The 20,150-nt window shown below is 41.1% G+C and overlaps 4 protein-coding genes and 1 long non-coding RNA gene across 5 annotated transcripts in view; 4 read left to right on the forward strand and 1 right to left on the reverse strand.

The window, feature by feature from the left end:
• Positions 1 to 3,522, forward strand: part of LOC131880043 (glutamate receptor ionotropic, kainate 2-like) — a 34,965-nt gene extending 31,443 nt beyond the window's left edge. Inside the window, exons 16-17 of the mRNA XM_059226540.1 lie at positions 1,941 to 2,056; positions 3,305 to 3,522. Coding sequence (XP_059082523.1) covers positions 1,941 to 2,056; positions 3,305 to 3,454 — 266 coding nt within the window. The 3' untranslated portion in view covers positions 3,455 to 3,522. The remainder of the gene's footprint in view (positions 1 to 1,940; positions 2,057 to 3,304) is intronic.
• LOC131880044 (uncharacterized) lies at positions 2,437 to 15,043 on the reverse strand. The gene is made up of 3 exons (XR_009373231.1): positions 14,924 to 15,043; positions 14,701 to 14,829; positions 2,437 to 2,926 (listed from the first exon to the last, which is right to left on the reverse strand). It is a non-coding gene; the product is annotated as an uncharacterized LOC131880044 (long non-coding RNA).
• LOC131880041 (protein MIX23-like) lies at positions 5,714 to 9,798 on the forward strand (the record flags this gene model as incomplete). Its single annotated transcript, XM_059226539.1, is given in 4 exon segments — positions 5,714 to 5,794; positions 5,867 to 5,992; positions 6,074 to 6,196; positions 9,382 to 9,798. Coding segments are annotated over 4 exon segments (438 nt in total). The 3' UTR covers positions 9,493 to 9,798.
• LOC131880039 (uncharacterized) lies at positions 9,838 to 12,761 on the forward strand. Its single transcript, XM_059226537.1, has 3 exons — positions 9,838 to 9,963; positions 10,036 to 10,152; positions 10,211 to 12,761. Exons 1-3 carry the CDS (start codon positions 9,897 to 9,899, stop codon positions 11,830 to 11,832), a joined length of 1,806 nt encoding a protein of 601 aa, XP_059082520.1. The 5' UTR covers positions 9,838 to 9,896; the 3' UTR covers positions 11,833 to 12,761.
• LOC131880040 (sugar transporter SWEET1-like) lies at positions 11,970 to 13,316 on the forward strand. The gene is made up of 2 exons (XM_059226538.1): positions 11,970 to 11,986; positions 12,061 to 13,316. The coding sequence occupies exon 2, from the start codon at positions 12,083 to 12,085 to the stop codon at positions 12,785 to 12,787; it is 705 nt and encodes a 234-aa protein (XP_059082521.1). The 5' UTR covers positions 11,970 to 11,986; positions 12,061 to 12,082; the 3' UTR covers positions 12,788 to 13,316.
• Positions 15,044 to 20,150: the final 5,107 nt, after the last annotated feature.

Genomic DNA, 20,150 nt, shown 5'->3' on the forward strand with positions numbered 1-20,150 from the left:
TTGGCTTTACAAATTGAACCTCTTGGGTGATAAAATCCTGAGACTGTTTCTCCCTGTTAATTTTGATTTGATTGTCAAGCAAAACAGAGAGCACGATATTTCTTCTCAGTTCTTGTGAATGCCAGTTTCATTTCGAAAAGAGTGAGGTAGCTTTTGAAGGTTCCTTGGCAAAAATCCAAAAGGAAATATTTTAGGATCACTTATATTTTTTTTCTTAAATAATCGGCCAATTTTCAAATACTTTTCCTTTTGGGGAGTACGTATCATTCTTTTTTGGTTTTGTTTTTCACGGGCTTTTTCTAACCGCTACAGGGAATGTAATCCCAGTACTATTAAAATGAAAGGTTATAATTCGCCTATTTATTACCTTTCAATCTTTATATGACATTTGGTCTCCCAAACGAATTTGAGTTGGCAGACCGAGCTAATCCTTGAATGTAGGGTTGATCTGGAATGCTATCTAGAAAAATTGTTCAAGTCTGACTTGAAAGATGCAACCGGATCAACAAAGGCCTACGTATTCCCTACGAATATTAGAGGGAAGCAAAGTAAACAATGAAGGAGCCCGAGAAAAGAAGAGAAGTGGAGTTCAATGTTCGAACTAGCCTGGATTCTCGAGGGCTTGAAGGTGCTATCAAACGCACATTAAGCCTCCACGGTCACTACAATTGACCCTAAATCCTGGGTTGGGACAAAGCTCATGAAATGCGTTTGAAAACGTACAATATCAGTTACCTTTCGTACATTCTCTGAACCCTCTACAATCCCAACTTTTCTAGTCTCTCCCAATACGAGAGCTCTCTCATTCCTGTGATGTTCCTAGTGAAACATTTTTGGACTTGTTCGACCTTTTGCAAACCTGCTGAACTCATTGGAGCCCAAAGGGGAGAAGCATATTCAAGATGTGGCTGAACAATCGACTTGTACAGAGTTAGCATCGCGATGCTATCTCTGGACTTAAACGTGCGATATATCCAACCACACATTTGAAAAGCTTTGCCCACTTTCAATTGGATATCCTCATCGAACTTTCCATTATTTTTAAGAACTACGTACACCTATATCCTTCATGGACGAAACCTGCTCGATAATTTTATCTCGATTTTTTACGAGTGGAGTATTTGAAGGAGTTGACCCGAAGGTCTTTGAGCGGAATTTCATTCCGTTCAGGGCCATATTACTCTTAGTAACCCAAGAATAGATTATTTCTAGGTTTCTTAATTTAAATATTTTATCTTTAAAACTTAAATATTTTCGGAGTCTTTTGTGTTAATATTACTCCATGTAAACCAGCCATCCCATGCATCATTGATGCGCATTCATTGTATATTTATCAAATATATTTACCATTAGACAATTTTTCACAAATGAATATGCATTTCATTATCTATAACCAGGGCAAGTTATAATTGTTAGGGCGATGTGATATAAGATTTCAGCAATCAATATTTTTGAGCAATCAGGACAAATTTCTAAAGGCGCCCACAATTAGATCAAAAAAACAAAATACATTAAAAAACAATTTCAATGTGCTTTTAACGGCGCTTTTTTTTATCATGAAATTAACACGTTTTCCAAATTAAGAACGTTTCATCTTAATCCTGACTTCGAAAAGTGCTTTTGAAATTCCCCCAAAAACATTTATATTAAGCCCAGTTGAAAACGTATTAATGGTAGCATATATTTGCTTTCTCTCCTTGAGTTTATTGCCAAGACAATGTTTGGCTTCAAAAAAATGCGTCACAATCCCCACCCTTGCTTGCTATCTGTTGCGACAAACTTTACCAACTTATTTTGAATCTCTTTTTCCCACGTTTAATAATCACAAATTTTGCCTCGGTCCATATTAACCCAATCAAATTTCACTTAACACCGCCAAATATTGTCTTTTTCCTACCCCCAATAATTTTTAAGTCGGATGAATTCTCTTTTTTTCGTAGGCTCCCCCTTGAGAGCTCGGCTGAGTGATGCCATTATCAAGCTCAATGAGGACGGATTGATCCGAGATCTGAAGGAAAAGTGGTGGAAGAAAGAGCGAGGAGGAGGGGCTTGCCAGGTAACGGGAATTCAAGAGAATGCTTAAGTTCTAAGACACTGATAGAAAGCTGTTACGGTTATTACGCCAGGCCTCTTCATGGCCCAGATCATTCGATGATGAGCAAAAGTGTAAAAAGAAAACTGTTTTATTCCATTGCCATGTACCTTATGTACTTTGCAATGGAAGCAAAATTTCGAGAAGGAGCTCAAAAACAAGACCATTCGCAATTAGTTTTTCGGAATCTGTCTGGCATGAGGTATGTTCCCATAGGGCTCTCATACACTCATAGAGAATGCAATAAATCTTCGGACTTTAGAAGGCATTGATTAAGGACAACCTGAGGATCTGCTGAGGATAGAAATGACAAAAGAGATGACAGAATTGAAGCCCAGAAAAGCCTTGTAACCATACAGTTAATATCTGCTTGATCTGTTTATTTGCGCATCGAAAATACAAGGAAGTGGCATATTTGTCTGTGTGTATATATACACACATGTATATTGATCATATATCTTTGTCGGTTCTTCTCACATTATTTCAAGCGTTACAATCCAAGAACGATCAGATATTGATGAATGATGAAGATGATGATTCATCGATGGTCTAACGGGTTGGTCTATTCATGATAAGAAACAAATACGAATGAATAATACCTTTGATATTGATGCAGTGCAACAACCAAAAGGAGTCGCTATCATGATTCTATGTAAATACATTTGGATGAAGCTCATTGCTCGATAAAACGTTGGCATATAGCTATGAATAATTATTTGCGTCCTCCAATGATTAATTGTACAAATACGTTTGAGTTCAAATTAAACGAACCAATAATCAAGTTCTTGTGGGATTATCCCTTTCCGTTCATAAACCGAATTTCAACCTCCAGACCTGCAAAAATGATTAAGAAAAGATGAGATATGGCGGGCTCGGGTTTCAGAGCATTGATTTTAAAATGACGTTTCCTCGAAGTAGATTCAGACATGCGAAAAGTGTCACAATACAATAAGTGATAACGTTGAAGGGAAAAATAGCCTTCGATGAATTTGGTCTAGTTTTAAATTCAATTAACTATTCTCGCCAAAAGGTGATCTGAAAGTCGCCGTCTCGCAATCTGAAGACCAAGTCTCATGTGACATCTCCATTCGTACATTAATTTATTTTCGGTCCAATTCACATGTGTATTCTTTCAAAGGTAGAACAAAAATCCATTCGGATGGAACAAAGGAGTTACGGAAATTTGACATTGTCAATATTTGCCTATTTCAGGAGGATGTGGATTCGTCCACTGTGAGCGAACTGAACCTGATGAACGTAGGAGGGATTTTCCTCGTTCTAACACTGGGCTTGATCATTGGGACACTTTTGGCATTCGTGGAGAGATATTGGATGATATGCTGCCAACGTCGCAAAACCTAGTACCCTCAAAGTTGAACAATTCAAAATTATTCGCTATGTAATAAATTTTGTCTCCGACAATGGGAAAGGAACAGATAGAAAGCATGAACTCATTTTCATTCAAGAACCTTTCCAAATCGTCAAGACCAGTTCAACCCTCATGGCATCAAAGAAGCATTTGAATTACTTAAACAGGGGCCCAAGAACGTTTGCTACCTGAGTAAGAACAAACAGGTGATGTAGAACACAATTAGATCATTTGTCATTCAATAGGCGGTGAGGAATGGCTTTCCAAAGGTCAAGCAGATGTTGACCACGCCCACCAAGGCCATTAGTATGGGTATAGGATAAAATTTCTTGGGCAAAAAAACATGGACCAAAATCAGTACACAAACATTCAAAAGGTTTTCCCATTAAGAGCTTGATGAGAGGGAATGCCTACGCCTCCTCTCATAGGAATGTGAATGAGTTGAAGAACTTTATCTATCCAATCTATGACATGATGGATGAGGCCTACAAAATCCAGCTCAGCGATGCACAAATACAGTTACGCCCAAAATTACGGCCAGGGCGAAATTTGTTGTGAAAGTAAACAGTGGCTGCTGATAAGTTTCTGAAGCTTGAAACAGAAATAGAAGAAAACGTATTCCTTACCTAGGTGTAGAACTCTGACGCAGGCGGTGGGGTGAAAAAGTATTGTGTCCAGTAACCTATACTTTATGTTTTGGATTTCTTTAAAGGTACATTTGGTTTTAGACTACATGTGTGCCTTTGTTTCTTAAAGAGAGTTTAAGAAATGCTACATATTTGCCGATTGTCTGTTTTGACGGTATATTTTGTGGCTCAAAGTGATGGCAAGTAGATCAGTTACTACAGCAGCATGTTGTGTGCAAGTTCTTGATGAATGGACTGCTCAAACTCCCAGTACTGAGTAACTGATCAATAGAGGGCAAAAAGTTAGTTAGTATAGGTTGAGTCAATAGTTGGGGGGCAGGTAGGGGGGGGGCAGAAGATGATTAATCCCTACAAACGCCGAATCAAGAGGAATGTGATCTGGACCATGAAGGGGATGGCCAAGGCCATGGTTATAGAGGGGATCAGTGTCCCATGGGCTATAAAGAAAACCTTGGTGCCAAGTCCAGGGCAAGGAAGGAGAAGTATGTCATCAATAATGTAACAAAGACCAAAATGTTTGCCCATTCCAAGCTGTTGCTCAATGAATTGGATAGCGGAAAGCAGGTTAAGCTTTTCAGTGATGAAAAGGTGTCCGGGTTTGAGAGATTGTCCAACAGTAGGACAGCTCATTATGTTCCCATTAAGGCGGTAAAGTGTGTGCCTGATAAGATTTAAGTTCTCTTTTGAAAGAAGAAATAGTGCTTCGGTGATCGTCCTAGACATCGTGACCACAGAGGAGCAGGTCTATCCCAATATCTAACAAGGAGCAATAAAAAGGTGGACTCCAACCTCTGCGCCCATCATCCATCGCAAACATGAAGAACATCATCTTTATTTGGACTAGGAACTTTAAACACCAGAATGACTGAAAGGTGATATGGTCCATTCATAACATGGCATTGGGCACAGACTGCTGGAACCTCCTCACTTTTATGAAAAAAAAAAGACATAGTCTGTTGGGAGACTCAACGATCTTGGCTGACTTTAACATTTTACAAACTGTCTGTTTTAGATGAAAGCAAGCAAAAGCATAATCATTAGTCAATGTAATCAATCATTGTTTATTGTTACAAGCCACTCAAAAACAAGATGTGTTCAATAGACTAATTTCTTTATTCGTTAGTAATGATTCATATGCTCTAACAATGAGGAGAGATTGCGTGTGGTGGGAACAACAGCTCTTGATGCCCACTTTAAATTTTGCCGAAATTGTGATAGTCAAAATTAGTGCACTGCACATACTTCATCATAATCAAGATAGGGCATTTAAGTTGCCTTTTTTCAAGTTTCGTCAGAAACGAAGAATAAGAACGAAATTAAGAGAATTAGAGCAGAGAGCATATATACAACGGGGCTTATGATTGCCTTCGCATTGCAAAGAGCTCTAGGGAATATCTCTGTTTAATGAAGAGCACATTCATAAGTGTGTTCAACACTGCCGCGCTTCTAGTGCACCTAGCGGCCAATCATGGAAGCTCTCCCGGTTTCAAAACAAATGAGGTTGTCCATGATCTTGTCATGCTGCATTGCTCTCCTCCATCAACAACGACAACATCCCCCAACTAGCCTCGTTCCCAGTTCGTAGATTCACCTCGTTATACGCCTACCATGACCACCCCAATCACCGCCGGAGATAACGGCATTCAAGCTGGACTAAGCCAATGCCAAGATTTCATGCAATTTGAGGTACGAGCACACCAGAGCCATCTTTTATAACATGTGTCCGAAATGTGACAAGTGAGTTTTTTGGATTTCCAGAACGCGTTGAAGAACTCTCGTGCCATCGATGACAAGATCATTCAAGCCTTGAACAACTCCATCCCCACGGCCTCATTGCGTAGTAAGGGCGAGGCCGGCGAAAAATGCCAGGAGCTCTGGTCCCAGGTAATACGAGATTTGGTTCGGGTACGTTAGAGGCCCGGGGTCTTTGCCCCGGATCTTTTGATTGTCAATTTTTGTATGCAGATCGCCAAGATCCACACCCAAAGGGAGGAGTCGATCAAAACGTGTGTCAGTTACTTTGATGAGCGAATGACCACCTTGAAGGCCGCGGGCGATCGGAGCGGGGCGAGACAAAATCAAGTTTCCGTAAGTCAGGCCTTCATGGTTAAACAAGCAATTATAATTTTTGTCGGATATATTTTTTGTCGGATACATTGAAACGGGAGGTTATATTATAGGTACATAGCAATGTGTTAGGTGTTTGCTAGTTTGATGTCCGAGAGCTGTAGAAACAAACAATTATATAGTAACAATAAATCCTAAATTTTCGAACCGCTTCGCTTCGCTTCATATAGTTTAAATGATTGGTTTTACAGGATTGCTGAATTAAAACAAAAGTGAAATATTTGGACGGAGCTTATTAACACCTCTTGCCAAGCTCAGAGTGATTTTGTTTCCGACCTCACAAAGGTCAAGTCTATCCGTTCCATTTGTCAACCTACTCTCTAAAGATTCGAGCCATTTTTTGTCATTGGTGGCTTCTAGAAACTTTTTGATATAAATGTCCGTGAAGCAAAATCAGATCATAGTAGGCCCGGTTAGCATCAACATCTTTGGGCAAAATAAAAACAGATTCCCTATGGTTAGCCGTGGCATATATTGAATTGGGCCAAATCCACTCAAAATATTTTTTGGCAAACTAAGTTGTTACATGGATAATTTAAAATCTTCAAAGCGAATGCATTTTCATTTTGAAAGCACCTCGTATATACTCGCTTTACTTCAACAATCTTGGGGCAACTTTGATATGACTTTATTTTTTAGTTTTGTTAGTGAAAGCCATTAGCCTTTTCGGCCCAAAATTTCGGTTTTACTCGTGTTTTTTGTTTCGTAACTTATCGAAACCGAAAGCAGCCCAGAGGAAAAATCAAGTAAAGTTGTTCACTTGCAAGCTTTGTTTGTGTTATTCTCATATGAAAATATTTGACAAGTGAATTGCCTCTTGGCCTGTACACGAGCGTAAATCCATTAAGATTTCTTTCATGTTGTTCCAAATTTCTGATCAAACGGCTTTCTATTTCGGTCTCATTCAAGCACTCTTTCTGTTACGCACACTTGGTCCGACCTGAATTTACTTGAACAAAATTGTAATCATACCCAAAAAGAGATTTTCAAACCAGATGAAAAGATCGTTGGTGGCCATACCGTATATATCCATAAGCGATCATAAAAGTGTTTTGGCCATCAGAGTTCAAAGCCAACAAATGTCTAAAACAAAATAAGATTATCCCCTCTCAATCCAATCCATTCGTTCCTTTTTGTAAAAGTGAAATTTAAGCTCAGAGGAAAATAAAAAAAAGTTGTAGACTTTTTTGATCCATCACCAACATGGACGACTATTATTCAACCAATTCGTATGCTTTTCGAAATTAGTTATGCTGAACCGTTTCCGTGAGCGTACTTTTAACGGGTAGACCATCGGATTATTGGAGGTGTATTCTATACCATAAAACTAACTAATGACCAACTAATTTTCTGTCTCGAATCTTCAAACCAGTCCCATTCCAGTCTTGAAGTGGATAGAATTATCGAGTTTTGATTTAGTAGTTACGGTTGGGAGAAATGGGAATTTACCAAAGCAAAATCACAATCGTATCGTAAATAGGAACACTTTTTGAAATGAGTAGAACAAAAGAAAAAAATGTTCCTGATATACTCATGTGTAGTTCAAAAACATAACTCAGTACACGTTTATATTTTTAAAACAATACCTCTTTTACTCCTTCTTGTAGTTTGGGATTATAAACCCAATGTGCTAAGATCTGAAAAATATATATGAAATGGTTATTACTAAAAATTCGTTTGAAGAAGTCCCCACTGTTAGCCAAATTTGACTGCTTGAAAGTGGCATAACTAAGTAACCAATCAATCAAACACGTTTTTTAAATTTAAAACAATGTGCCGAAAGGCTCAAAGTACAATGAGGAATGACAAGAAATGGTCATGAACAGTTAAAGCTGTAGCGTAAAATACAAATTCAACTTTTTTGAAGTGCTCATGCAAATGTCACCAACATCAAACTTATTTTTGGACTCCTGACTTCAAAAAACATTTTCCATCAATAGAGCATGTCAAGTGAAGGAAATTCAAGGAAAAATGTAGTCCGGAACCCTGATTTTGGGTATTTTGAGGAGGGAGAAATTCGATAAACATCACCGTCAACTCGCACCATCCGCCCATTGAATTTTCAACAATCGAGTGATTTTGAGTGAGCTGTGTAACAAAACCCAACAAAATGAACATGTTTGGCATAATTCGGCGAACGTACTATCCAATTGGCTCAATACCACAATGCTATCTTCTAAGATAAGCAGGAAAAATTAAATAAATGTCAAACTTCAATGCATGCACAGTGCGGTTTGGCTGGACATGTTGTCTTTGATTTTACTCCATGCAATAACGTCAGTTGTTCACAAACGCGTTCACTTGACAAACCCTATAGCTCTCATCGACTAGTGTGGCGAAGAAGTCTAAATATTTATGAAAAAAGCTTGAATAGTTTTCTTATCTAGATCCAATAAACAAGAACGGAAAACTAACAATTTCCTAACGTCAGACAATTTTAGTTGAGGCGGTCTAATTGTTGCTTGACATGAACTTGACATATACGTAGATAAAAGGAAATTGTCCAAATTTAACTGTTATTGGAAATTCCTGCCAAGGGCAGAAATAGGCAAAGGGCTTAAAAAGGAGTTCAAAATGGTTCCGATTCCCTGCCAAATTGAAAGAGTTGTCCACACTTATATATATCGCCAAATTAGAAACGAGGAATTCTTCATTTAATCAGCACTGCTAGACTTAGTTGATGTTCCTTAATTAATGAGCCAAAGGAGGGCCAAAGGATTTGATGTTTGCTTCATAGAGTATTGATTTTCAGAAAGAAACACAAGACTTTAAAGATATTCACATGGCTTATTGAAATCTCTTAGCCGGTCTCAGTAATAGAAAATGTAGATTCAAGATTACCATCCAAAGCGAACTCGGAAAAAATGGTGTAAATAGTCACTTTTTGTTGATGTTAAAAAAAACGATAAATTAAGCCTTAATAAAAATGCCTTTTAATGCCGAAAAGAACGTCAAAAAGCTTGGTAAGCATGTCTGTAAGGTCATGTCGTTTATGTCAATAATGTGAAACTATATGAAATATGCCAAATACTCGATTTCTTGTTTACCGTAACGAGGTTGCAAGTTGTAAATTCGATCCTCGTTTCCCTTAAATTTTCTAACTGGAGCCACGATATCTGACTCATATTCATCTGTGTTCATTGCAGTTGCGAATGCTCCGGAGCGAGTTGTACGTTGAAGAGGTGATTCGTCAGAGAACGCAGACTGCATATCACGAGAAATGTCGAGACTTTGCCGCCACCCCAAACTCCTCATGACCTTAAAGGCCAACGCGAGAACAATCGTCGACCAGGGTCACTCATGTCTCGATCTTACACACCTTCAAGGACAAGGCCTGGTTTGGTAGTAGTCAACGATGAAATGTTTCCAACTTGTCGCGCATTTTGTACACCTGAGTAATAAACTCCCCTACATTACCTAGTTTTAAATCTAAAAATCCTAATGGTGAGCCACATCTGTTTCTCGTAAGAGGGGAAAGATTGTTTCTATTGTTTTGCTCGAAATTATCCATTCCTCTCATACAAGAATATCGGTTACTGAATAAACACTACTTCACTACAAAATCCTGAGACCAGCATTTCGCCTTATCTCTCCATGTTTTGGAAAACGCTATAAATGATAAGAACTTCCAATACCCAACGGAAATCATGGTTGAAGGAAAATGAGGAAGAACTGGAAGCAGTCGTGCGTTTGGACTTTACTTGGGCTACAAACGGTTTTGGTTGTGTGTAAGTAACATAAAATTATAATAGAAAAGAGGCCTCATTTATATATAATTGCTTGAATTGCGTTTCCTTTAGACCTTGGAATTCGAATCCAAGATTTGAGTGAAAACTTCAAGAAAATCCGCAATGATGACCGGATCGAAACGCTCAGGACCTTAAAAGAGCTCCAAGATTCTCTGTCGACAGATGCTCGTAAGTAAACCTATTATTTGCAAATTCTTCATGTATTTTACTTCATCGTTTCTGACAGAATGCCGAGAAAATGGAGAGGTGGTCAAGATACTGGAAGAGAAAGTTGGTCCCCAAAATGGTCTACAATGTGGAAATAACGTCCCAGAAGACCAAAAGCTAGTTTGTGATGAGCATTATGACTCAGGTCAATTCCGCAATTCAGAACTCTGGGGTCAAGGAAGTTGGAGGCTTCAAACGGACAATTGCCACATACCAAATCCGGATTGGAGCGAACTAATCACCGTTGTCCTCATGACGGACCATTATGGAGATCAAATGGAACTTGAGACTAAGTTTATGGACGAGTATCCGAATATTCGGGTCATCCTAGCCACCACCAAAGATTTCCAGACGCAGAATCAATATCTGGAAGTCTTACAAGTGAAAGAATTCGTTCCAGTGCTTTGGAAGACCATGATCAATAGAGCTCAGACTCCGTTTGTGCTTGTGGGTTGGGACCTATTTTCCATTACCCCTTGGTCTGAATTGGAACGATCCGTCCGCTTACTTCAAGAACCCTGGATTGGTGTGGTAGGTGGGAGTGTCCGAAATCTGACCGGATATTGGACAACACCGTGTTACCAAGCTGAGATACACAACTACCAACTCAGAGTCCGTCCTGGTTATGGATCGTCTTCATGCGATTGCATGAAATGCGACATTCTGAATGGAGTCCCTTTTATGGCCAAGAAAGAAGTGTTCCATGCCGTTCCGCTTGTACCTGACCTTCCAGATACTCCAGCTATGTTTATCCAATGGTTTCTTGACCTCTTCAAGACCCAATGGAATATTCTCTTGTGTCCCGATATCATGTACTTCACTTATATGTCCCCAAATTGGTTTCTGGTAATGTCAAAAGAGAGCTGGCAACAAATTGCGATAATCCAACAAATCCAAGGTATTCATTTGAATCAAAGCTTGATCCCAGATTACTCCTTCACCTCTGAAGAGGTTAATTTGATCTGTGATGTGGGCAAACTTCAAAAGGAGGCCAAACTATTGCCATGGGGATGCCAAGAGGCTTACGCTCATATTCTCCGGACTCTCCTCAAAATTGAAGAAAGATTGGAAACGCAGTTCGAGCTGACGTCCGGAAGTCTTCTTGGAGCACTAAAACTTGGCCACTTCTTGCCTTGGGATATAGATGGCGATATCTATTTCTCCACCGAGGACTTCTACCATTTTTCAACCACCGAGGGCAAAGGTCAAATGTTTCTGAAGCACGCTGACATATCCATTTATGGGATCCAAGACGACAACTACTCTGACAAAGGCGCCGGTTACTTCAAGCTAGGTTACAAAGGCATCGAGGTTGAAATGAGTGGAGTTCGTGGATCTATATCCCTGCCTTCAGTCGCTCAGGTGACCTCGGTGGCCACCAAGATATTCGTAGCTGGGGTCTGGTTCCGATGCCATGCCAATCCTGGTAGATACGCCCGATCCAGGTATGGGCCCCAATATCTTCGTCATGCTCAATCTTGGCGTTACAACGGGATGAGTAACGCTTACGATAAGTACAACACAGCCTTCTGGAACCTCTGCGAAACCCCTGGCCACCATGCCTGTCTAGAACACTACCCCAACGATGGAAACCTAATGTTTCATCCTTCAGTTTTTCAAGCTTGGAACGAGGTTGAGTGATCCCAAGTATGTTCAGCTTTTTGAGTCAAGGATATCTTTGCTGCTGTCGCCAATAATCAAGGGAAACAACGTAAGGGCCAATCAAACTTTGACATATGCCAGCAGACGTTTTCTGGAAGAAACCGAACCACACTTTTAGTTCGCAAGCAAGCTTGTGAGTCAATAAACAGATGGATTTTTGATCAAAAAATCAAGGTCATTTATTGGCTGATATCTGAATTTTGCCAGGTACTTGTGCTGACTGGATTTCATGATGAGTGATGTGGAGGCTGTGGAGGATAACTTTTGGCACCAATTCTTCACTTACACGATAACTGCGTCTTCCATACTCCAGTTATTAAGTGGAACACCGGTTTGCCTGAAGTTCATTCGGAAAGGGAACACGGGCGATGTATCAAGCTTACCATTTGTGGTGGGAGCCTTTAATTGTGTACTATGGTTTCGATATGGAGTGATTGTGCAGGAGGTCACTGTTCAGATGTCCAACATATTTGGAGCCTTTATCTTAGGGAGTTACGTCGTCTGCTTCTACATGTATACTCTGAAGAAGACCCACGTTTTGAGGCAAATCGTTTTTGGTGGAGTTTTCCTTGTCACATTGTTTTATTTAATGTCCATATTGCGAGAGAGAAGAGGCCTTGAAGATGAAAGAAGAACCCTGGGTTTTATTGGATCCATTATAAGTGTGATATTTTGTGCCTCCCCATTGGCATCGATTGGATCTGTGGTCAGGAATCAGAGCACCGAGTCCCTCCCTTTCCACCTGATTTTGATGACCTTCGTGGTCAATTCACAATGGTGGGTTCTGGGTACTATAATCCAGGATTCCTTTATCAAAGTGCCCAACGCCATGGGATGCTTGATTGCTTTAATTCAATTGCTTCTTTTTGTCATTTATCCGGCCAAGTCAAACAAAGTTGCGAAATCTTCTTCTGACTACGTTCAATTACTATAAGAGTGTTCATTTGAAGCCGAAACATGGATATAACTAAAATCAAACGGACAGATTTGGGTTCAAGCATTTTTACATGTAGTCAAATCAACAATACTAGTGTTTTAAAGACAATTTCAGTTCAACCAGCTACTCCCGACCTGTCATGCACTAATCGTTTGAAGTTGTTACAAATTCTTCAATTTCTTTCATTTAACAGCTTCCAAACAGATCATGAATCGATTTTTGCACGGAGGAGTTGATTTATGAAAGCAAAAAGGAAATACTGAACCTTTCTGCCCCTTGATTAAGCCATTTTCGAGAGGGAAGATTCGAGGCACAAAGAAATCAACTTTTTTGGACCAACTCGTCCCATTCCTCAAATGACCCGTCTTCAAAGCTTGTGGTTTGACTCAAACCAATCAATTGTTTCAACTAACGCACAAGTCTGAGTTGGATTCAGAACATTCCAGTTGATGGCCCCATGCATTCAAATGCTCTTTTCTACATACATGTGGTTGATTAACCATGCAGTCAAATCAAACCAACTTAAGATATTCATTGTTATGATAGTTGATGGCCATTATGTTTCATTCAATGCCTGTTCTAACTTGGAATATAAAGAAGCAATCATGTAAGAATGAGTTCAAATTACTACGGAGCAGACAAGAATCAAGGCATTATGAACCCTTCACAAATAGCTTTAATTTTCTTTGTAATCCTCTTGGAGTTATGGATGGAAAGTTTCGGATATACTGCTGTAGATACTTAATAAATAATGGCTCAATAATGATCATATTGATCAATTTTTCTAAAGGTAGTTTATTCGTGTTGCTTCTATCTTGTATTGCAGCTATTTAGTGAAACATACAGACCCCTTTTGTAGGTAAAGGTCCCAAAATAGTTTGGAGAAAATGATGTAATTTGGAGCAGGAAATGTGGTGCCCGGTCAGTTTGTAGTTTTTAATCTGATTGAATTGGACCTAAACACGAGACTTAACGAAGCAAAGGAATAACGAGACTATCCTTGTGGGGTGGTAGTCGTGAACTGGTGTTGTGTATTCAGTAGGAGCACGGGATTATCTACAGAGGAATGGCTTCTGCGCCTTTTACACCTGTTCCATGTGTGTCGCAACTTGTGGGAACATAAAGAGTCCGTCTTTGGAATCCAGGTGTGGCTCCCTCATTACAATATATTAGTTTAGAAAACAAAAGAGGTACGTGCCACACAGGTAAGCAATTCTATTCAGACAAATTGCTTTTGAAACCACAATTCGGGGCACATTTTGACCCGAGGTGTGTTTTAAATATGAAATACAATTTTGGCCCAAAGGGCGTTTATTTGCTATTGTGAGCGTTCTTTTTTTCGTCAATTTTGATTAAGAAAATGTCCCTCTCCCCCGGCATGGTAAACAAGCAAATTCAATACGTTCATGATTCCGGACAGGTCTTGCTGAAGTGCTTGTAGAAAAACGCATCACAGAATGTTTCAATTCGTTTAAAGTTTGTCCAAACTTACTCTTAGTGAGATCAGATCAACAATAATGACCCAATTCCCATCTATTCCAATGTGAATTTTAGAAGAGCTTCACGATGGCAGACTCTGCCATAAACTTTTCATTTTGCATAATTAAATTCATCATCCGCTACTTGTGAATTCAAAGACGTTTTTCCATGATGTCACGCAACCTCTTCCTCACTGACTGACATTTGTTGACAACTCAACCTCGAATTTCAGTTGGCCGTTGCGATGTGAAGCCTTGAAATGAACTTAACCTCAACTTTCCCTAATTTATGGAAAAACTTTGAAGTCGGAAAGATTCTTCTACCCTTATGGTTAGGACAACTTAACCCACTTAGAGAAAAAAATCATTGAGGAAGAGATAATTTTGATCCTCGCACCTAACGGCGGTTGGCCCAAACTTTGAGGGACTTACTTTCTGTGGGTTTCATTTGTTCTCGATTACTTGTAAATGCCCATGTGGCACTTTCCAAAGCCATCAATTTGGAGCCACTCTTCTTGTTGGATTTCCAAACCCGACGTCTTTGACGAGGTAGAAAAGCGCCTGGAGGAAAGAAAATCAAAATCAGATTTTGAATGTTGATGAATGAAGATTAATGGCCATTTCAGCAGAATTTTGCGCGGGTGGAGAAACACACCATGCCCGAAAAGTCAGGGTCTTCAATAGATCACATGTGCTTCGTTTTGAGGTCATTGCAAGCCTCGGGAGTCAAGGCGTCTCCGTCAAGGCAACTTGGTAATCTCACATTTTAGATGGACTAACAAGACAAACCTGAGACAATGATACTCAGGCATTTGAACAGACAAGTTAACAGGTGTTCTTTGGACAGCATGGACAGCTTCCATGAGAGTTCTGACGTAGACCACGCTTGTGACCTAATTACAATCTCATACGAAATGGAGCATTGCAAAAATAAACAATATACGTTATGATATCTCAACACGTTACATGGCATGTTTAACAGGAAATGGATGGTCACACTGTGATCGACTAATTGCCAAAGTGTAAAATTCATCTAAATGAAATACCTTTACTGATCGATCAATTTAGTCTAAATGAAGCTTCCATGAAGCCTGTTCTTGAAATAGACGCGAGGTTCCTGACCAGCTTTTAAGACACGCGGCATTGGGCGTAGATAAAATGTTGCTTGGGCAACGTGCGCTGAATTCGTTTGGAATTCCTCCCAAGCGAAAAAAAGGTTTTGATTCGAGTCTTTGATGGAGTAACCGATGCGACTTACTCTACACTAAGATCCACGAGTCGCCGAAACGATAATTATTGCTCATCCCGTAGACGCATACTGCCCACCTCCATCGTTTTCATGAGACTAAACACCAGATTGTTTGAAAGGACCTTACGCCAAAATTGATGCTCTAATGGGAAGTCATTAAGCGTTCAAATCCAAACCATCTTCTCCCATCCCTTGCGCCCTTTCTTCCACCAAATAACAACCAACCCTCTTTTGTGGCAGGTTCTTCGATTCACGGACATAAGGTGTTTTTTTTTTCAATCAGGGTTGCCAGACTCTCTTTTGCAGTCTATCCTTTACCATTGGCAATCTCATCGACCTTTATAAATTTGCAATGCTGGAATCAAGTCTTAAACAAACTGGACTAGATTTTGAAAGCGATGCCAATGCACATTCATTTTTGCTGAGGCTTCTGATCTCGGCCAACTTCTGAGTCAGTGTTTTGCCTCCAGGCCAGACATAATGGGTTATAAGAATGTAAACGTTCTGTGATGTTATGGTTTGATGTGGCTCTCCGGCCAGGGACAACTGTTGGGTCCAAGAAACGCTTGGTCACATCCCCTGCACCCGTTTTTCCGTCAACAACAGGCAAAATAAAAACAATAGAATTATGCAGATGTCGCTTAGACACTTTTGTTAACGCCAAACACGGCCCAGAGCACTATTGTTTCAGACTAATATGGAGCTCCTGTCTAATAAGAGTGGACATGAACAGCTAAATTATCCCTTCAATTCTCGTGAAGAGCAATGAAGAGAGTAACAAACAGCCTCATTGGGAATTCCGCTGGCATGCATAATTCATGTTGACGCCTTAACTTTTTCCTCCTCTCCTGCTATTGGTGGAAATAGAGGTCAGGAAGCTCATTGGGGATTTGTTAAGTACTGGTTATGCCTAAACGGCTTTGATGGAGAGTTCAAGAATGCAATAATAGCATTTTTACACGTTGGAGGGCCTGTGTTGTGGCCAACATTTGGGGGTCTAGTTTCGTTAGGACATGGGCGAACTGCGGATGTAACGGTGATTGGTAAGAACTGAGGATGGATGCCCTCTGAAATGCTGTCGTGCTTATTTACGAAGACAAATTGACCGGTCAAATGTAGGGCCGAAGAAATTCCCCGCTTGTGCTGAATATTTTAATACAGTTTTGATTTATCATGTGCTAAAACGCGAGCGATGATGAATCTCGGCTTTTCCTATCGCTTTCTTGATGTCCCAAAAAGCAGGACCTCACTTCATGGCCGGTTGTTTGTCTTGTACAAATTCCACTGTCAAAATTCCCCAACCAACGCTGAAGTATTCCAAAATTCCCCCAGTCATATAATCAATGTTCACCCATAACAACTCGCCAAAAACTCCCAATTTATACCAGTTCCGCTCCAAATAATCCCATTGTTCTCTCGTTGTAACGTTTTTTTAAAGTGGATCCAAAGTGTCTGATGGTCCTGGGGAATATGGCTCGGGTTTTTGGACAAAAATGTACATTGGATTATCCGCTTTTCCTTTGGAATTCTTGGGGCCCTTGTGCATTGAAAGTCAGGAGAGAAACCGATCAGATTTCTCTATCATCGATTCAATGGTGTGTATACCTTGAGTCCTCAGTCATTGATCAGACATCACATAAAAAAACGCTTGATATGGATGGAGCACGTGGTTAGTATTGAAAAAAAAAACCGCCCCATTTACCGTGAACCTGTTGCCCACTCATAAGCATACATGGCGGCACATCACTCTCAATATTCCATATTTAACAACCGCGTTCAGGCACGCTAATCAGACTATCAACATTATTCATCAGGAGCTCGAGGAAATTTGCCCGAATCTTCCTAGTTCGGCTGCCGCCAGGACTGCTGCAGTCCCCCCGGGTACCCCCTAGCTTACATATGTACTTGTGCCATGTTTCTGGATCCTGAATCTTCAACATCCAGGATGGTTGAGATGACGAGATCGCAAGGGAAGACCCGGGCTCTTCCGTTGTTTCCCCCAATGGTCTGGAAAGTCCAGAGCTGGGGAATATACGCGTAGCTGTGGTGGTAGTAGTGGTAGTAGTTGTAGTAGTAGTAGTGGTATAAGTTGGTTGGTGTAGTAATGGAATCTGTATTCATGAAATGCAGCTACTTAACGCTGCCACAATGAAAGGAACTCTTTAGAAATTCCAAGGGCGACCTTGCCCTTCCCCTCGGAAAATTTGCGACAGTTTGGCCCCAGTGCCTGATACAGATTGTACGGGTTCGATTTGAAACATTCATTTTCACGAGTTCCTTATTTTATTTCTTTAAGGTGAAAATAGGGAGTGAGTAAAGTTGGTCAATCTGGGATTTCAGTTTGGGTCTTTTCTGGCGTCTGGAAAATCCCTCTTTTGGCCTTCCTAGGGTTATCCTCCAAGTCGTCGTCATCGTCGTCGTGATCGTCGTCGGGAAGAGCTCGGTCCTGGAAAAGTAGTACTGGTAGACTCGTAGGCCGCAGTAGTAGTTGGAGTTTGTTCGAGAGGGAATGATAGCCGACTCTTTTGGCAGCAAAGACTAGGGTCCTTCTCCCTCGTTCTCTTTCTCTCTTTCTCTCTCTCTCTTCGTCTTTTGCCCTTTGGGTTGAAGGTGGGCTCCTAGCTATCCGAACATTGGCCCACGTGGTCGCTGGCTGCTGATACTCCACAACTGGTTGGTCCTCCTGGGTGATGGAGCTTACTCTACCCGCTGCATCATCAACTCGCTAGGGGATGGTGGCGGGCGTGCCGGTGTTGGGCTTGGGTGGATGATGTCAGTCAGCTGATGGGGGCTTTTCTCTCTCTCTCTCTTTCTCTCTCATGGCGAGAGGTGCTCCATCAAGCGAACTGTCACTGTGTTTTCCAGGGAAAACGAACGAGAAACGAACAAATCTTGGAAGAAGACGAAGTACTAAGGACGGACGGAGGGACGGACGAACGAGCCGCTCTTGACTGACTGACTAACTCAGGGAGTGTGAGTGAGTGAGTGAGTGAGTGAGTGGAATGGAGAAGAAGTAGGAGTAGGAGTAGGAGTGGTGGTAGTATTGGTACAGGCAGTGGTACTTCACACAATGTGGTTTGAGGAATTACAACAAAAGCCACCTAGCCCCAAGTGGGTCTTGGGGTCTGGCCAAGAAGCCACAGGGTCTCTTAAAACAGCCCTTCGGTCTCGAATGCCGTTCAAGAGATTGATGCTTTTCCCTCGTTGTAGGCGACTCTTTTTCTGCGCATTTCCCCAGTAGAAACTCCTCATTGAATGGGGCATTTGGTTCGTTTCACTAATGGACACACGGTTCCACGGACCGCTTGACGTCCTCCAGGCTCTCAGAATCGAGTGGCGAGGCACCCCCTAAAAAAGCTCGCTACTCGCCATACAAACACGGGTTGATGGCACCAACCAGCTACTAGTATACTGGATGGATGGATGGATGGATCCAGCTCTCCATCCCTTCCCTCAGAAGAGAAGAAGAAGAAGGAGGAAAAACCAAATGAGGACATTCCCCAGCCTCCGGACCCGAAAGCGGCTAAAACCAAATGAGTCCCAACCATGACCATGTCAAATGATGAGAGACAGCCAGAGCTGGGCTCAGAATGTCCCAAGGAACCATTTAGTGGCTCACACTTTAAGGGAATCTTGGAACCTGGAAACGCTATCATTCAGGGGTAATCAAACAATCGTCGAAGGATCGTAGAGAGTTGATAATGGTCGGTGCGCGCTCAGTGTGACTTGTCACCGATGAGATCCAATAACCATGTATGTCACTTGAGAAAACGCATTTCAAGGGAGGATAAGTCCGAAATCACTTGTTAAATGTCAGACTACTAAGGGACCCGAACGGAGAAGAAGTCAATGACTTGGAAGACTTGTCATCTTTTCCGAGCCAAAGGATTTTATTCCTTCCGGACCGCTTCGGCCCCAAATTGTGAGGAGACAGTTCGGTCCTCGCTGCCTCTTCCGAATCACTGCTCTGGACCATAAACACCAACGGGTTCCATAAATCCCATGCTAATCTCCCCATGAGCTCCGAAGAGAGCGAGGTTATTACTCTCATTATTGATACACACCGAAGCAAACACGAGATCCTCGTGGGGTTAGATTTGAGTCGGAAACCTCTTTCGAGACAATGAGTACAAGAGTCACACTGTCACACCCATTTCCAAAACACCCCTTTGGTTCATCCTTGGGTCTCGGTTTGAAAAAAGAGCGGGTCTGTGGCCCCAAGTAGCGAGCATTTGGCCGCTCCATTGTTTCATTAAAGACCCTGTCACATTTCCTTTTTTGTCCGTTTGTAACAGGTGTGGTAATCTTGTTAGTTTTGGGACTTGTTTTCCCGCTTTGGACCATGGTCCATTTTCCACTTGGAGAAACGATCCTCATCATCTAACTATAAACCAATATGCGATGCCATGAATCAGAACAAGTTAGTCCCAACCCATACGACTGTCCAGCTACAAGTATTATCAGGTGTAAAGTCGAAATATGATCAAATTTGACGGAGAATTTGGCTTTTTGTCAGTGCTTGGGAGTGGCAACCGATGTTTAGACTTGGGTTCTGTCCGCAGATATTGAAGACATCTAACCCGATCGGTTTTTTAGGGTGCCTTTTTCGATTTCTTGTGCACAGATATTGCGA

This window comes from Tigriopus californicus, chromosome 5, assembly GCF_007210705.1.
Source record: "Tigriopus californicus strain San Diego chromosome 5, Tcal_SD_v2.1, whole genome shotgun sequence".
In the NCBI taxonomy this organism is placed as follows: Eukaryota; Metazoa; Arthropoda; class Copepoda; order Harpacticoida; family Harpacticidae; genus Tigriopus; species Tigriopus californicus.